The sequence below is a fragment of the Monodelphis domestica genome, chromosome 5 (assembly GCF_027887165.1).
Source record: "Monodelphis domestica isolate mMonDom1 chromosome 5, mMonDom1.pri, whole genome shotgun sequence".
Taxonomy (NCBI): domain Eukaryota; kingdom Metazoa; phylum Chordata; class Mammalia; order Didelphimorphia; family Didelphidae; genus Monodelphis; species Monodelphis domestica.
Window position 1 is genome coordinate 286,749,128 of NC_077231.1, and position 18,134 is coordinate 286,767,261.

Genomic DNA, 18,134 nt, shown 5'->3' on the forward strand with positions numbered 1-18,134 from the left:
GAAGGAAGGAAGGAAGGAAGGAAGGAAGGAAGGAAGGAAGGAAGGAAGGAAGGAAGGAAGGAAGGAAGGAAGGAAGGAAGGAAGGAAGGAAGGAAGGAAGGAAGGAAGGAAGGAAGGAAGGAAGGAAGGAAGGAAGAGAATAGAGAAAAAGAGAGAGAGAGAAAGAGGGAGGAAGAGAAAGAGAGGAAGAAAGAAAGAAAGAAAGAAAGAAAGAAAGAAAGAAAGAAAGAAAGAAAGAAAGAAAGAAAGAAAGAAAGAAAGAAAGAAAGAAAGAAAGAAAGAAAGAAAGAAAGAAAGAAAGAAAGAAAGAAAGAAAGAAAGAAAGAAAGAAAGAAAGAAAGAAAGAAAGAAAGAGATAATCCTGTTCTCCATTTTGATAAAGGTCTTATTAACTATAAAATATTAAATTCCCAGGAATCAAGAAAGTGTTGAGGAAAGAGAACCAGCTTTTGAGTAGGAAGGGCTGGGGTCTAATAGGTATATGACCTTCTTTCAATCTCTTAAATTCTATGGGTCTCAATTTCTTTATGTTCAGAAGGAGGGGGTTGGACTAGATAAGATATAAGATACTTTCCAGCTCTAAAAATTCTGAGCCCCAAAACTGGTATTTCCCAAATTAAGAGCAATATAATCCTACAGCTAATGGCAAATGTGAACATTTGGGGAAAATCTAGATGGTTCAAACCTGGACTTCAAGATATCAATGAGCATTTCAGATAATTAAGACTGTTCTTTCCATGAGTCCTGAAGTTAGTGCTGAACTGACCTGTTTTCTTTAGCAAATAGTTCACACACACACACACACACACACACACACACACACACACACACACACACACACACACACACACACACACACACACACAAATAAAAGCTGTCATGGGGAGATACTCCAAGAGTTTCTCCTTACTAAGAGCAGAAGGGAAAGTTCAAACTAATCTTCTTAAATTAATAAATAAAATGCACCAGAGCCCTAGCCAGGGTTGGCATTTGGGAGACGGCAGTCACGCGGCTTTTTAAAAGGTGTGCGTGCTGGGTGCCGTGATTGTTTTGAGACACAAGGGAGACCAGCAGGCCCCAAATTTCAAAGGTTCAAAGCTGCTCCAAGAACAGTTTTAAGAACAAAGGGAGATGCTGTGAAGTGCATGAAATGGGGCTTTCACATTTCAGAAAGCACTTCTGTTCCCCGGAAAAGGATGCCTGGAAGTGTTTGGTCTCCCACTCTGATGAGGGGGCTGCCATGGGCTCTCCTCAGAGCATGGAGGGACCCACTGCCATCCTTGTTCCATTTTCTCCCCTTTGCAAGAAGAAAAAAGGACTTGACTTCTTCTTTCCATCTCTAATGCTTCATCACATAGGTGGCCCTGAGATGTCCAATAAATCCAAAAACTATAATTTACGTGGAGACACGATTAGGGTCCATGCACATATTAACAGGGAAAAGCTACACTTTTTGCTGTGTGCCATACATGTTTGTCACCCCCATTAGGATGAGAGCTCTTAGAGGGCAGAGACCATGGATCTGCCGTTCTTTATTTTTTATTTTTAATTTGCTGTTCTTATATTCCTCATTAAGCTTCTCTGGCTTGTGAAGCACGTCCATGGACTGGAGAAGGTGAGAGGTGTGGTTGGCTCAAGCTTGGCTGGGTCAGATTCAAACTGAGGTAGACGAGATTAAGTGACTTGCCCAGCATCATACAGCTAGTAAAGATCTGACAGAGAATTTGAATTCAGGTTTTCCTGACTCTGACAGGTTCAAGGGATTCTTCTCCTCCTCCGACTCTGAGAATCTGTGATTCCTAATTTGGCTGAATTGGGAATTTTTGCCCATTTTGCTTCTCTTTGGATCACAGCTCTAGAGCTGGACTAGATCTCCATTGCCTTCATTTTCCCAATGAGGAAACGCGCCTTGCCCAAGATACTACATGGAATAAGTCTTTATGTTCTGTGCTATAAGAATTGGCTCTCTGGGTAGAAGAGGGAGGAAGGATATATTTGGAAGTAAAGTCAATGTAAAAACAAAAGCTTTGCACAAAAATGGTTAATTTAAAAGAAGAAAAGAATGCTCCCTCCCAAAGGTGGTGAGAACAGAGCAAGGGAGAAAAGAGCTGCTCGGGGCCCTGGCTATCCCCCACCCACCACCCCTACCTAATTCTCCTGATGGCCACACTGTCCCTCGTAAAGGAAGCTTTCTTGACATAACTGGTTTCTGTTTAGTTTTCAAGATTTCAAAGCCCAGCCTGAGCCAAACAGAGCCTGTCAGCCAAAGCCAAAAGCACTGTCAATGAGGTATCCCGAAGCTGGCCTCTGAGGACCCCTCAGTGGCCATCCATGGGCAGCCCCCAAAAACCCTCACTAACAGCCATCTAAGGGCAACCTCCAAAGACCCTCGCTAATGGCCATCCATGAGTGGCCCCCAAGGACTCTTGCCGATGGCAATCCTTGAGTGGCCTCTGAGGACCCTCATCAATGGCCATACATGGGTGGCCCCCAAGGTACCAGTGGCCAATCTTGGGCAGCCCCTGGAGACCCTTACCAGTAACTGTCCATAGATGGCCTCTTCTGATTAAGCAGGCCTGAGCTCTCTCACTACTCAAGCTCTGTCTCCCAGGGCTACAGATGCTGCTGCTTGTGAAAACAAACAAACAAAAAATGACCTGGTCTGGGATTTTTAAAAAATCTACTGTCTAGAGAGGGTAGAGGGAGGGGAGGGGAGATGGGATGAATAGAGGAGCCCCCAAGGGATGCTAAAAGAAATGAAGAGCCATCCCGAAGGAAGGCCTCTTCCTCTCCTCTTCTCCCTCTTTATATTACTTTCCCTTCATTCTCTCTCCTCTGATTGAACTATTTTCCCTCTTTATTGCACAGTTTCTTCTTACTTTTCTCTCAAATTGTGTCTTTTCAAGGGAGTTAAAAACCCTATTCTCTGAGGACAATGCATTTGGCTTCCCATTTCCTCTCCCCTTGGTTCTCTGAATATCTTTAAACAGGCCTTATGTCTTCTATTCTATTTAACCTGCTACCTCCTGGGCTGGCCTTATTCCTTCATCATTTTTAACAGAAAAGATAAGGAAATATTCCCTCAGGTTAGCCCTCTTTGGCTTCTGCCCCCCTGACTTCACTTGTGGTTTTGTTTTCCTAACAGATCATACATACCATTGTTATTTTTTAAACCCTTGCCATCTGTCTTAGAACCAATGCTATATATGGTTCCAAGGCAGAAGGGTAGTAAGGACTAGGCCATGGGGATTAAGAGACTTGCCCAGGATCACCCAGCTATGAAGTAGCCCAGTTACCCTGGGCAAGTCACTTCTCCCCCATTGCCTAGCCCTTAGCTCTTTTCTACCTTAGAACCAATATATAGCATTGATTCTAAGACAGAAGGTAAGGGTTTTAAAAACAATAAAAATTTAAAATAATGATTACACCAGAAAACAAAAAGAATACAGAAATATTTATCTCCAAAGAAGAAAAATAAGAGACCCAGAAAGTAAAATAAATGCTCAGAAGCACCCTTATTTAAAATTATGGTATTAACTACATTTTCAGATGCCACAGGGTTGCTTCAAGAATAAAATATTAAGTAGTTTATTAGATTCCTTAAAGCAAATATTTCTGTGTCTTTGCTTTTCATTTTCCAATCTCAGGAAATATGTGTATTTGTGCCTTTTTCCCATTATGATCATTTAGGAGTAAATTGCTCCCATACTGGGTCAAACAGATCAATCCTTTCCCCCAGAGCTGGTGGGACATACAGGTAGGGACCACTGGAATAACTAATGAATATACATGAGTATCTTCCCTGACTTGAATGGAATCCCACCAATCCCTGTGCTTATTTTCTCTGATTTACTCATGATGGTGGCTTGAGGTTATACTCCCCAGAATGGAGAATCCAGCTTCCTTTGTCTGCCTTAGTATGAAACCCTCTAGAACCCTTAGGAAACCTTAGCCCTTTGGGTCATCCAGAACCCATTGGTTGCCCATCTCAAGCAGAATGGCTGGGATTCAGCTAAATATGCTTTGTGTTTCCACAACTCTGAGCCTAGCCAAAGAGGGAGAGGAGCAGATAGTGTACATCTTGTACAGGAACTTAGAGTTGACTACAGTGGGTGAGAAGAGAGCAGAGAGCACCACTCTCCACTGTGGATTAGGGGAGGAAAAAAGATTCCAAGAGCAAGAAGAGGCCTTGGAGATCATATAGGACAAATTTTCAGAAATATGAAAGATTTAAGACCCTGGATTAGTCAAGGCAAGAGGAGAAATCAACTGTGACCTTCTTGAATCTTCCCCTTGATCTCCCATTCTCAGAAATATGGCAGACAATGATCAACCCCCTGCTCCCTTCTCCAAAATGCTGTCTTTAGACTCTAATGGCAGCCCCACGCATGACAAAGGATCCTCTAGGGATCAGAAATGGGCTTACACACTCAGGAGAATCAGAGCATATATAAGTCTCTGACCCTTGAGACTCAGGAGGTGAATCCACTTCCCAAAGGAATGAATGGGGCTGGCAGAGTAGGGGGATATAAGACTTTAATACAAATCCTTCCTAGACCATTAGATTTTGAAACATCCAAAGTGCCTCCATTGCAACAGGATTCCATGCAAATATTACTTTTACCTGAAAGCCATTTTTTAGTGTTTTATTTTTTAAATTATTTTATTTTTATTAATGAAATTTATCTATAATTGTCTCAGTCCCCATTATAGAGAAGACATCATCTGGGAGAGAGAGATGTTCATACAAATTGTCTTCACTTTCCACCTTCCATTTCACTCTTTGGAGGTCATATTTACAATTTATTGGTCAGGGCCATTTTTAAAATTGTAAAATGATTGCTCATTTTACAAATGAGGAAACAGAGGCTGAGACGTTAAGCCCAGGGTCACACAGAAAGCATCAGAAGCAGGATGTGACCTAGGTCTTCCTTGCTCCAAGTCCGGCACTGTCCAGACTTTCATAAAGCTATACCAGAGGGGCACAAGCTTTGGTAGTTCCTGCCAAGCCAGAAAGGCTTCAGATACACACTGTGATGGCCCATATGTTCTACTGTCCAAGGACTAGCCTAGCTAAGTTCAGAAGGGCTCATCGAATGAGATAATATTTGGAGAGCACTTTGGCACATAGTAAGTACTCTAAATGCTTATTCTCTTCCCTTTCCTCAACCAGATGGATTTTTCATCTACTGAAATGCTCTAAGATCATCTGTTAGGTGACAAGAAGCTTGAGCATCTGGGCACTGGCAAAATCAGACCAGCATGTGCCAGCATTATCATCATGAGGGAAAATGATGACAGTGGCAGGCATGTCCAGACCACTGTCTGAATTATATTTGGAGAAGGCCAAAGCAGCAAGGTAATATAAGTAAGCTGATTGAGCACCAGAAGACCTGAATTCAAATCTAAATCAGACATTTACTAGTTGTGTGACCCTGGACAAGTCATTTAACTAAGCCTGCCTCAGTTTCCTCATCTATAAAATAGAAATAATAACAGCACCTGCCTCCCACAGTTGTCAGGATAAACTAAAATTAAATAGTATTGGCAAAGTACCAAAACTCTATATGGGGAGAGCAGTAGGCTGAATGCCTGCCATAGAGTCAAGAAGACCTCACTTATGTAAACCTTAAAATTTCTTAGACTTATGAATGTTGGAAATTTCACCATTGGGAAATTTCATACTTGGAAAAAATTTCCTACTGATAGTAAGAACTCTATTGGAATGTGAAACTCCTTGGCATGGGAGGATCCTTCTCCTCCCTACTTAAGACTACTTTAGGACCGAAACCTTTTGCTAAACAATGGAAAGGGCTTTGACCTATGCTTAAGCATAGAACAGGAAGTTCTTTGAGTCATGATTGATTTTAGAATTGATACAATAGGGATACTTGGAATGACAGAACCAGGTCTTGGAACTTACAATCTCTACCCTACTCAGTCTAACAGGATTTAGGAAGGGCTGCAGCATAGATCAAGATTTAATTATTTGAGAATATGACCTACAACAGACATGTGCAAAGGAAACAGACCTCTGGGCGGTCCTGGGTTAAGCTAGAGCCACCATTGACACAGGGAAGACATGGACAGTGATTGGTAGATGTGAGAACTGAGGGGAGGAGAACTTGGATGGTTTCCTTAAAGATAGCGGGGTCTGAGGAAGAAGGAGAGTTTTTTGCTTTGAGAGGTTTTGCTCTGAGCGAGGTGGCTCTGAAGGAGGACTGAGGAGGTTGCTCTGTTGGAGGACCAGGAGAGAAGGCTGGCTCTGAAGGAGGAGAATTCTCTGGAAACATTTCTTGAAAGGAGGCTCTCTTGAAGGTGGAGCCTGAGGTTGGCATGAGAAGCCTTACCTAGAGAGATCTTGGGTGAGTGATAAAACCAACTGACTGATTTATTCATTCTTATTCCTTTCTTACTTTCTCTCTTTTTCTATTGATTAATCAGTGTATTATAAATTAAATTTCTCTATAAAACCCAGTTGGCTTGGGCATATTCATAAATTGGGAATATATTCCCTGGTGACCATCTTATATTTATATAAAACCAAGACACAGTAGAAAACATATTTCAGCGGTCATAATTGATATATATATTTCCCTTGCTCCCAAACATTTTAATTATCACAGTTTATGGCTCCCACTCTCTTATCTACAACTAATTAACACTCAAAACTATTTTAAATATAACACTTAGCTCTCTTGGCCTCCATTTCCTCATCTGTAAAATGAGCACTCATTTTATAATTTTTAAAATGGACCCAAAGAATAAAAAGCAAAACCACTCTAGTATCCCCAACTGAGGTCCCAAAGAGTCAGACATGACTAAGAAACAACCACAATTACATAAATGTTATCATCATCATCATTGATGGGAAGTATAAAATATTTGGTACACATACAAAAAAGCTGTGAATTCAGAGGACCTGGGTTCATAGCCTGCTTCTGGAGTTTGTCAGCTTTCTAACTGGGCCTCAGTTTCCTCATCTCTGTGCTGCCTTCTAACCCTACCTCTGTGATCCTGAGGGGTATGCCTTGAAGAATATGTAGCCCTGCATTTCTGGGACCTGGGGAGATTCAGCTCTATTGTACTCAGCAACTAGCCTAGGCTGACCTGGGTCAAAAAAGCATTTAGACAGACTTTGATGGTCCTCCCTGGTAGGTGGTGAACCAAGAGTGTCCAAAATGGTACCTGAAAGTGGAAGGTGAACCAAGAACAGGGGCGATGTGTTGAATAAAAATTCAAGAAAACTTACACGGAGCACCTCAATGCTCGACTGTGGAACATTCCGGGATCGCAGTTCCTGCATTCGCTTGGTGTTCTCCTTGTATTTTTCTTCAGCTAATTTCCTGCAAATCAACAATGTGAGCACAGACTTAAGCATAATCCACACAGGTCAAAATTACAGCATTTCACATAAGCCAAGTCTGTTTTTCTCCAGGAACATGGAGATTTCTGGCTGCCAAGTTGGGCAATGATCCTGGACAAAGCTTCTCCGTCTGCCTACTCTACAGCCTCCTAATCTCTGTCCTACAGTTCTTGTGGAATCCCGGGGGAGGGAGAGACTATTTCCTTTTTATTCCTTTGGAAAAGAATCAGAAGATGCTCCTGGCATCCTTATTAGCCTTTTATGCAGCTTAAACCCTACAGGAGAATCCAGCAATATCGGCAATACAGTGATGGTTTGGGAGTTATAAAGAAAGTCTATGGTTCAATGCTTGCTTCTGGCATTTATTAATTTATCTCTATGGTCCTGGGGAAGTCATTTATCCTCCAGGTTGCTCAGGATTTAAGGAGACAGTCTAGGACCAAGTAATGAATACCTAGAGTCAGAACTGAGTCCAAATTCACCTGTGAAACTTATTATATCTCTGGCCTTGGGCAAGTCGCATGCCTACCAGGATCTCAATCTCCTCATCTACAAAATGTGAGGAGTTGGACAAGAAACCTCTAAGGTTTCTACCGGCTCTGGATTTATAATCTATTAAGTCACAAAAGTTACTCACTCCAGTAAATTCACCCTGTGCTTCCAAAAGATGCTGACAAAAAAGCCCAACTGTGACAGAAAGTTTTCAAATTCGAATTCTTATTACACAGTACAATAATCTTCATAAAGACAAAGTAAAAAAAGCAAACTTCCCCCTTTGTACAGTTAAAACATGTCCAAATCTTTCTTTTTCTTTCTCTTTCTTTCTTCCTTCCTTCCTTTCTCTTTCCCCCTTTCTCTTTCCATTTTCTTTCCTTCTTTTTATCTTTCTCTATTTTTTCCATTTTTCTTTCCTTCTTTCTATTTTATCCCCTTCTTTCTCTCTCCTTATTTCTTCCTTTCTTTCTTTCATTCTTTCCATTTTCTTTCTTTCTTCCTTTTTTTTTAGGAAGAGGTATTTTGGGGTAAGATTAGGCAATCCCTCCTTCACTCAATAGTCCACCACTGGACAGGAAAAGGAGGCCAGAATACATGAAACTGACAGACCATTCCTCAGCTTCTTCTTGGCCACCAGCAGCAGCTCATCGTTCCTAAATCTCTTTACCAGAGAGACTGACAAGGAATGAAAGATGTGGAGATGGGTTTCCTTCCTTTTCTCTGCCTTCCTTGCTTGGCTTCCACCATTCCAGGTGATAAACTGCAATGAAGCAGCCCAAACTTGGCCAGCAGAAAGGAGGCGAGGCTGAAGTCAAAGCCTGAGATAATTCACAAGCTGCCTGGCCAGCTTCTGAACAACTGAGAGCCAGAGGCCACTCTGAATGGGAGTTTCCTTATAATTATTGCCTCCAAACAGGGCAAACGAACCATATGGCCTGAGCATAAGCTTCTTGAAAGGCTTCATTTAACACCCAAAAAGTTCTCTCCTTTCCAATTTTCTCCTCTTCTTACTTTAAGTCTACAAGTTCTTCTCAGGGCCTGCCAGTTCCCCCAAATCTTGTGGGGGGACAGTTCTGCCAGGAAAAGGGGAGCCTATCACTTCTCCCTTCTCCAAACTTCACCAGAACAGAATTTGGCTGTCTGGTACTCTCCTGGCGCCAGTCCTCTGCCCAATCCCTGTAAGGGGTATAAGGAAGAGACCTGGAGGCATAAGAAAAGTCTTTCTACTACCACTACTACTAGCAGTAATAATTGCTTGCTTACTATGACTTAAAAACTACTTAATAAACTTATTTCACGACTTGCTAAAACTACTGCAAGGAAGAGGCCGACCTCTCAGTCCCTGCCTGACCAGTGTGGATACCTGGAAAAAAGGTTCTGGTTGCAATATTTACTGTAATTCACCTATTAGTCGATCTGCCTGCTGCTAGACTATACATTAAATTCATTGTGATTCTCCTGGACTGTTTTCTACAAGGGCTAAGCTATCCAGAGAGAGACGTCTTACTTCAGCTTCTTTTCTTTCTCATCAGCCGCATGCAGCTTCCTTAGTCTCATCCTCTCTCGCGGAGTCATTTTCTGTACTTCAGACAGCTCCCGCAGGGTCTGGAGATGGATCTTCCTCTGCCTATAAATAATAAAAGGCCCCCACAATTTACCCACATTCCCAAGCCAAACGTGGTAGGAACAAATAAACAGATATTTTGCGTTAGCTTCATTATGTCACAGAGAGAGCTGAGACATCTGAGGACAGTCAAGGCAAAAATTGTGAAGCTAGATAATGAGCCAACCAGGAGAGCAGCTAATAGGCAATCATTGTCAAATCAGACTTTTATTTAAAAGCAAATTATGTAAACTACCCAAATACCTGCTCATTTTGTTGTTAATGACAAGCTTTTGGAATTCATAATTTCAGAGCTTGTCAGCAGCAAAATCCATGGGCATGCCTAGCAGTTACACTGGTAGGCAGTTTTCCATCCTAAAATGGCAGGAATTCTAATGAACATTTATTTCTTATATCCTTTTCAAGGTAGAGTAAGCACTTAGTAGAGGGAGAGATTAGTTGAGACAATTACAGTGGGTACTTGGTGTCTTTCTTGGGGGTACCCAGGCAGAAGTCTATATGAACTGGGCAATTTAGAGAAATAATCCTGAATCTTTTTGGGGGGGTTATAAAATATAATTTTATGTTGTTGCTTTGCTGTTACATAGGGCATAGCATTTCCACAAGGCTTTTCGGGGGAACTACAATCAATGATTAGCAACGCACAAAATTGTGTGACTGAATGAATCCACTCAAGGTAAGATCTTTGATCATTTTTTTTCCATTGATGTTCAACTCTTCATGATCCCATTTGGGATTTTCTTAGAAGAGATATTGGAATGGTTTGCTATTTCCTTTTCTGGCTCATTTTATAGATGAGGAAATGAGACAAAAGGGCTTAAGTGAGTTGCCCAGGGCCACATAAGTGTCTGAGGCTGGATTTGAACTCACGAAGATGAGTTTTCATGACTCTAAGCCTGATACTCTGTGAACTATGGAGTCACCTACCTGCTCTTATCTTTGATCACAAAATCAGCAATTTAGAGCTAGAAGGGGTATTAGAGACCATTGAGGTCCAACCCACTCAGTTTACAGAATAGGAGACAAGAAGCTAAATGATTGCCCCGGGCCACAAAACTAATAAGTACCTGAGAAAGAATTTGAACCCAGGCTCTCCTGACTCCAAGTCCACAGTACCATGTAACAACAGTAGCTCCCTAAAATAAATATTTCCATATGGTAGAATATAGCAAACAATTGGATTCTTGACTATTGTTGTTTATTAACTGCCTATCCAGCTGTTCCCCAGACTTAGTCCCAATTTTATGACCCTGACACCTTTCATGTCCATGAGAATTCATGAAGTATTTTAGAAATAGGATAGTTACTGGTTTTCCTGTCTGGGTAAAAGAGAAACTACAATACTAGAACTGTCATGAATGATCTTGGGAAACCATTTGAAATGCCAGAGAAAAACATGTAATTAGGGATATCTCTATTATTTAAGAATAAACCTAGTTTGGGGGCAGCTAGGTAGCTGAGTGGATTGAGAGTCAGGCCTAGAGACGGGAGGTCCTAGGTTCAAATTTGGCCTCAGACACTTCCCAGGTGTGTGACCCTGGGCAAGTCACTTGACCCCCATTGCCTAGCCCTTACCACTCTTCTGCCTTGGAGTCAATACACAGTATTGACTCCAAGACGGAAGGTAAGGGTTTAAAAAAAAAAAAAGAATAAACCTAGTTTAAAAAAAAAAATTAATAAAAGAGAAGGATGATTGTTCAAAGAGTAGATAGAGAAAGGGTACATACGACCCTTTATACCACCATACCAGATGCCAATAAAACCAATCTTTCTCTTTATAACTCTATTTAAGGTGATTTACACAAGTTTTATATCAAGACTTTTCAGAGATCTTCTTTTCCCTCAATACCTGTCTTGGCCACCGAGGTTCTGCCTTTTAAGCCATTATAGGATTGATCAGCATCTCCCTTTTTCAATTGACAAAGGAAGGCAAGTATCATGACAACTCAGGGAAAACTAGGCTTAAAAATATGAAGGAGAATTGATTTCCCAGATTTGTGAGTTGGAGGTGGGAGGAGAGCAAGAATTGGATTTAGAGATTGAAAACCTGGGTTCATATCCTGTCTCTGTCCCTTGCTATATGTATGACCTCTCTAGACCTCAGTTTTTTCATCTGTAAAATAAGGGGGTTGAACTAGATCTCTCTAGTCCATTCCAGCTCTAAATATATGAGCAGAGATTGTTCTAGAGGATGCCAAAGACAGGACAATACCAGGGAGGATTTGATGATCCAGGACTAGATTTCATGGCCTTGGAAGGTCTCCATCACTTCTAGACCTAGAATCAAGGGGATCTTAGCCTGGGGTCTATTTAAGTTTAATAGCTATATTTCCATAGAACTAATTTCCTATGTAACCTTGTGTATTTTATGCATTTACAAATAATATTCTGAGAAGGGACCCATGATCTTCAGCAGACTGACAGAGGGTTTCAGGACACAAATAGTCTCTAATCATCAAATAACTTCAGGCTTCAAATTAACTAGGCCTGTGGGGAAGACATTTGGGGGCAGAGAGCCCTCATATTATGTGTCTACACAGAAAATTGGCTTTGTCTAAGGATACATAGTCTTATTAGTCCTAGATTGAACCCAGGCTCTAGAACTCAAATACTCCTTGGGACCTTTGGTCCATTATGGTTTTCTTCAGGGTAGACCTTAGGCTGCCTAGACTGACTTTCATCTGAATATAAACTCTTAAATTTCTATTGGATATTCTCTCCTGGCCAGCCTCAGATGTGTCCCAATACAACCCCTCAAGATATAAGAATCCTATCTTAGCAGAAGGGGAGACCAAAGGTCAGGACATTAAAGGAAAAGGAAAAATAGCTCATGGTGTTTGGGGACAACATTCATGTGGACAATGTGATGCTATAGGGAAACTGAAAAACTCTGTTTGGTGCCCCAAATTCACACATACACCACTATGTGGGAACCAACCTGGAAGCTAGAAATGAAAATTAGAGTCTTAGGTTGCTTTCCCTTAGTACTCAACAATTATAATATCATGGGCCCTACAGAGAAAAGAAAATCCATATAGGTCTTCAGAGATCTGATAGAAGGTTTGGTAGAGGAAAATGAGATTTGGGAACTACTTTTGGATTTGGTTTCTTTACACTAATCTGTTCCTGCAAAACTATGGATACAGTCAAATAGATTTATTTCTGGAAAATTCCTAAAATATTCCCTCAGGTGGGTAAAGGAAGAAAAATCCAGAACTATAGCTAGTATAAGTGAGGACAGGAAAGTCAGAGCCAGTGTCACATTGGGTGGAATCATTGGGAGGCCCAATATTGAACTCTGGTCCCTATACACTAATCATTTTAAAGACTGGATAGCTTCACTTCCAGTTTATACAAAGGCACTGAATCCAAAGAACTGAAAATGACTCAATTACTTAGAAAATTCAGGCCAAAAAATACTCCCATTTTCAATAAAGCAACAGAATCGGTTCTTTTTTTCCTCTGCTTCTGACTGTAGAAACCTAGCTTGATTTCAAGATTTTTCTCTTTCCTGTCTTACTCAATCCCTGCCTCATATAGAAATGTTTTGGTTTGGTTTGATTTCATATTGTATATTACATTTAAATGCTTTATACAAAAAACAATCTTCATAGTCAAATGGCCATAAATCAAACACTCTCCCCTCAATATAATACTGTCTAAATCTTTCCCACTATGGTGGTGTTATAAATGCTAAAGAAATTGCTACTATGTGAGCAGAGTTATTGTATTTATAGGGAAGACTTTGACTGAATTAGTCACTGAGTTCCTGGGGATGACAACTGAGAAAAATGGGCTTTAAGGTAGAAGCCTGTGTAGCTGTCCCCTAAGAAGTCTCTTCAAAGCCAAAGCTGAATGGCCCTCAGTAGACATAAGCTCACAAGGTCATGGTATTTCCTCATTTAGATAAGAGCATCCTTGGCAAACATGCTAGCATGCAAAGAGACCTGACTAAGAGTAAGGAGCCCTAGTAGTAACATGCCAAGTTTTGTTTCCAAATATTCACTGTGTGATCTCAATCAAGTCACCTAACATGTTTTCCTCTGTATAAGGAAGTTCAATGATCACCAACATTCCTTCTAGTTCTAATAGTCGGTGATGCCATAGTAAATATTATAGCTGTTAAGGTTGGGGGGGGGGAAGAAGATTTCTAAATTTTCTCATTAAATAAAATAAATATTTTATTATTAAATATGTATATATCAGATATAATATATTAAATATCTCATTAAATTAAATTAAAAATTAAAAAAATTTTAAAGGAGGGATTCAGATAGTGACATGGGCTTCAGTTTTCTCATTTGCAAAATGAGAAGAGTGAATTCGTTCTGATCCCTCTTTCTGTTCTCATTCATGGATGGATGGAATACCAGTATCAGTAGACGAAGGGAAAAGAAATGAACATTTATTAAGTGCCTACTGTGTGGCAAGCACAATGCAAAGTGCTTTACCAATATTAAACTCATATTTGTGATGATTACTCAAAATATGTAAATAGAACAGGGCAGAGTTTGGATAAAGCCATAGATGACATGCTAATCAAATCTGATGCTAGCACAAAACCATAGGGGATAGCTACCATGTCGGAATTTGGAGTTGGAAGCCAAAAAAATCTGGGCACACTATGATTTGGGACTAAATATAATAAATTGAAATTTAATTAGGATGTAAAATCTTATACTCAAGTTTAAAACCCAACATTATAAGTCTAAGATGGGGAAAGTATAAATAAATAATGGCCAATATAAAAATGATTTGCAGGTTTTAGTGAATAGCATGCTCAAAATGAGCCACCAGACATGGTCAAGAAAGTGAATATGTACTTAGGGTGCATTAAGAAGGGTGCTGTAGGAGGAAATGGGGTGATTTTACTCTTCTTTGGACAGACCAAAAGTGGAGTATTGTTTTAGGTTCTGAGAGCCAGGTCTTAGGAAGTCCATTATGTTATAGAGGGAACTCTTTCAGGGATAGGCTGCCCTAGTTGTCCCTTTCGCTGACATTCTAGGACTCTTTGATCTGCAGGAGGGCAAATGAGATGTGATGTGATAGGCCTCTAGATCATGATAAATAAGGATAGGTTAAAGGAACTAGAACTAGTTAAGCTGAAGAAGGATAAACTTGGGTGGAGATATAGAGGATGGAAGAGTTGTCTTTAAATGTCTTTAAGCATTGGAAGTGCCATCTATCATATGGAAAATAAATTAGATTTATGAAACCACAAGACCAATCCTTCCCTCAATAAATCAGAAATCTGGGATGATATATGGTGAAAATCTAAAACAAGTCAAATTTAAAGACTTTTAAAAGCACCCATTCTCCAGTTCATATTTTAGAGTATGTGTATCTTGGGGGAAAAAGATTTTTTTTAAAGATGTTCCATCAATTTTCATAGGGATTTTTTAAAAGGAGCCTTACAGATAACAATTTGTCAATTTTACATTAAGCAAATAACAAATGAAAGTCATTTGTGTTCACTGTATGGAAGGCACATCAGTGAAAATATCACTAAATGCTTTGGGCATTAATTTCTCAGTCTACATATAAGAGAACAGCCATGACACCATGCAGATGGGTGGGCTGTATACTGGTTTTAGTTTATATGACCGCCATTTGCTTCCACTGATGAAAAGGGCTTTGGGACACAGAGTCACCAAACCATCCCTGTTCCTTGGCACATGGACTCCAGGATCCCTCCTACCACAAGTTGAGCATTCATAGACTTCTAAAGATAAATGTATTTAACAATCTTCCAGCCCAAATTGCTGCTTTTTTTTTTAAACCAAAAAACCAATTTACTCACACAGCATTAATGAGATGAGCTGATTCCTTCTGACAGTTCAAGTTCTTGTCTTCCAGAGTCATGTTGGAATATTTACACATCATGAGCTAGAAAAGAACAGCAGTGCTGACAAAGTTAATGATCTTTCTGAAGGGACAAAAGGGCACAAGATTGTCATATGACATTTTCTTCTACTTCACCTCCAACCCCCAAACCATCCACAGACTAACAAAACATCATTAACCAAAGCAAAAGCCTGGGAATGTGGTGACTTCATTTTTTCCTCCTTCTTTAATGAAGAGGTGTGTCTTAGCCAATATAGTCTAATAAGACAATAGCTGCTAACCTCACCCTTAAATTTTTCATTTCATCAAAGCACATGGGCACCATTTTGTTGATGAGATGGGAGTGCAATCATAGTTTTTGAAAGAAAAATAGTCTCGCAAACGTCCACTTGGGTCCAATATGCTGCCCAGCCACATAGACTCTAACCAAAAAATTAACAACCAAATAACTCCTAAAGAGCTTCCTTTTCCCCATAGAAAATCCAGCTCTTCATTTACCATGCGCTACCTATAGGAAAACAAAAGAAACCAACTAACAGGCATTTATGAAGTACTTCTCTCTCTGTGAGAGACAATGTCCTAAACTCTTGAGGTACAATAAAAAGGGAAAAAAACAGTTCCTGCCCTCAAGGAGCTACATTCTAAAAATAAATTCATGAGGCAGTTAGATGACTCAATAGATAGAGTACCAAGCCTGGAATCAGTTCCAATTTAGTCTCAGATACATCCTAGCTTTGTGACTGATCCTGGGCAAGTCACTTAACCCCAATTGCCTAGCCTTTACCACCTTGCAACCTATACTCATATCAATCTAAAGACAGAAGGTAAGTTTTTAAAAAATAAAACAAAATAAATTCACCTAATTTATTGGAAGGATCACTAAGGTCTATAATAAGAAGGCAAGATTACATTTAAATTAAGGGCAGCTAAGTATCTCAATGGATAGAGAGCCAGGCTTGGGGATGGGAAGTCCTGGGTTCAAATGTAGCCTTAGATGCTCCCCCAGCTATGTGACCCTGAACAAGCCACTTAATGCCCATTGCCCAGTCCTTATTGCTCTTCTGCCTTGGAACCAGCCAATATACAGTACTAAATTTAAGACAGAAGGTAAGGATTTAAAAATAAAAATATTACATTTAAATCATAAGCACTTATCTGGCACCTTGAGAGAACTACATGCAAGGTACTATACTAGAAGGTGGAAATACAAAGATAAAAAAAGACCCAGACCCTCCCTCAAGGATGGTCTAGGAAAATGCTAGATTTCAGCACTAGTCCCCATTTGCTCTTGTCTTTCTAGACGTATATTCACTGACTGTTTTGGTAATAACACTAAACTCATGCCATCCAGGAAGACTTTTTGACTTGTGTGCAAAATCTAAACCTTGACTTCCTTCATGTAGGGGTACCAGGGATCCTCTCTCACACAGAAGCTATGCTGTCCAAGAAAACCTGTCTCTACTTTTTAATCTCATTTCTCCTATTCCCACTGACTCCTCCTGTATCTTGTTCCCAAAGCATCTCTTCAAGGCACATGACTTATTTAAAGGCTAATGAGGGTTCTTCTCTATTTTTTTTCACATAAATACCTTTAGTTGTTCATCAAGGTAAGGGATTTTTAAAATTTCTATTGCTGACGGTCTCAGTGAAGGACTCTTGTTCAACATGCTAGAATGTTTAAAAAGAAAAACATTTTTTTTTCAAAGCACTGAAACTATAAATGAATGAGAAGCCAAAATCTTGGCAGCAAAGAAAATCTGGGTTTCACCTACCTTTGCATGATGACATTCAGTTCCTGTGGATATCTTGGAGGAAGAGAAGGTGTTTCACCTTCAACAATTTTTAAAACAATGGACAAGAAATTGTGACCAGTAAAAGCATGATTCAAGCAGCAGAGTTCATACAAAATGCATGCCAGTGACCTAGGTGAACAAAAGCAAAGATTTCATTTTTTTATTTTTAATAATATTTTTCCTGGGGATGGAAAGAACATGAATCAAAAAAATGGAAAAATACTTTTAAATAAACAAATAAAAATTTAAAAATAATAATAACATTTTCTCCAAAAATATTCATTTTTTTAAAATGTTGAGTTCAAAATTCTTTCTCCCTACCCCAAGACTGTAAGCAATTTGATCTAGTTTATACATGTGCCACATCCTTTCTACAAGTAGATTGCTACTTGCATGGGCACTGAATGTTCTAATGTTCATAAGAGATGCACCTGGGCATAATGAGTAAAGGAATGGCTTTGGAGTCGGGAAAATCAAGGTTCTGGTTCTCCTCTTGGTATATACTAAGTGTCTCTGGACAGTTGTTCAATTTGTCAGTGCTACCAGGCCATTTGTTAAAACTGCAAATTAAAGAAGTGTTTATCTGCCTTGGCGAAGGGAATTTTCTCATTTAGAGATCCCCACACTGATGAAGTCATAGTTCTACCATCCTGTAAGAAAAGTGCTGTTTGTGACAGAATACTCAAATCTTGGATTGGTCCAAAACTACTTGGAAGCAATCCTGAAAGAGAGCAAGTCTGTGCTACAAGAAAATCTTCTTAAAGAGATTTGACCAACATTAATCATTATAATATTGTAGGTTGCAATAATAAAGCCAGTACTTAGAACATACATAAAACCAATTATCTCTTCTTCCCCTGTCCTCAAGGAAAACAGAACAGAAAAACATATTTACTGCTCTGGGTATTTATCACAGTAATAATAGTCAAAATAACAATACTAAATCACTAGCCCTTTATCTTTTATAAGCTTTTATAAGCTCTTTACATTTAGCTATTTGATCCTTAGAACA

At 39.7% G+C, this 18,134-nt stretch overlaps 1 protein-coding gene across 15 annotated transcripts in view; it reads right to left on the reverse strand.

Annotated features, from left to right (window-relative positions):
- Window positions 1-18,134, reverse strand: part of NEK11 (NIMA related kinase 11) — a 388,343-nt gene that overhangs the window by 227,573 nt on the left and 142,636 nt on the right. For all 15 annotated transcript variants that reach the window (XR_001625257.2, XM_056800246.1, XM_056800248.1 and 12 more), the window contains 5 exons: window positions 17,102-17,251; window positions 16,919-16,997; window positions 15,286-15,371; window positions 9,369-9,488; window positions 7,253-7,346 (listed from right to left, as the gene is read on the reverse strand). Coding sequence is in view for 14 of the 15 variants with exons in the window: in XM_056800246.1 (XP_056656224.1) it covers window positions 7,253-7,346; window positions 9,369-9,488; window positions 15,286-15,371; window positions 16,919-16,997; window positions 17,102-17,251 (529 nt within the window). In the remaining variant the exon portion in view is untranslated. The remainder of the gene's footprint in view (window positions 1-7,252; window positions 7,347-9,368; window positions 9,489-15,285; window positions 15,372-16,918; window positions 16,998-17,101; window positions 17,252-18,134) is intronic.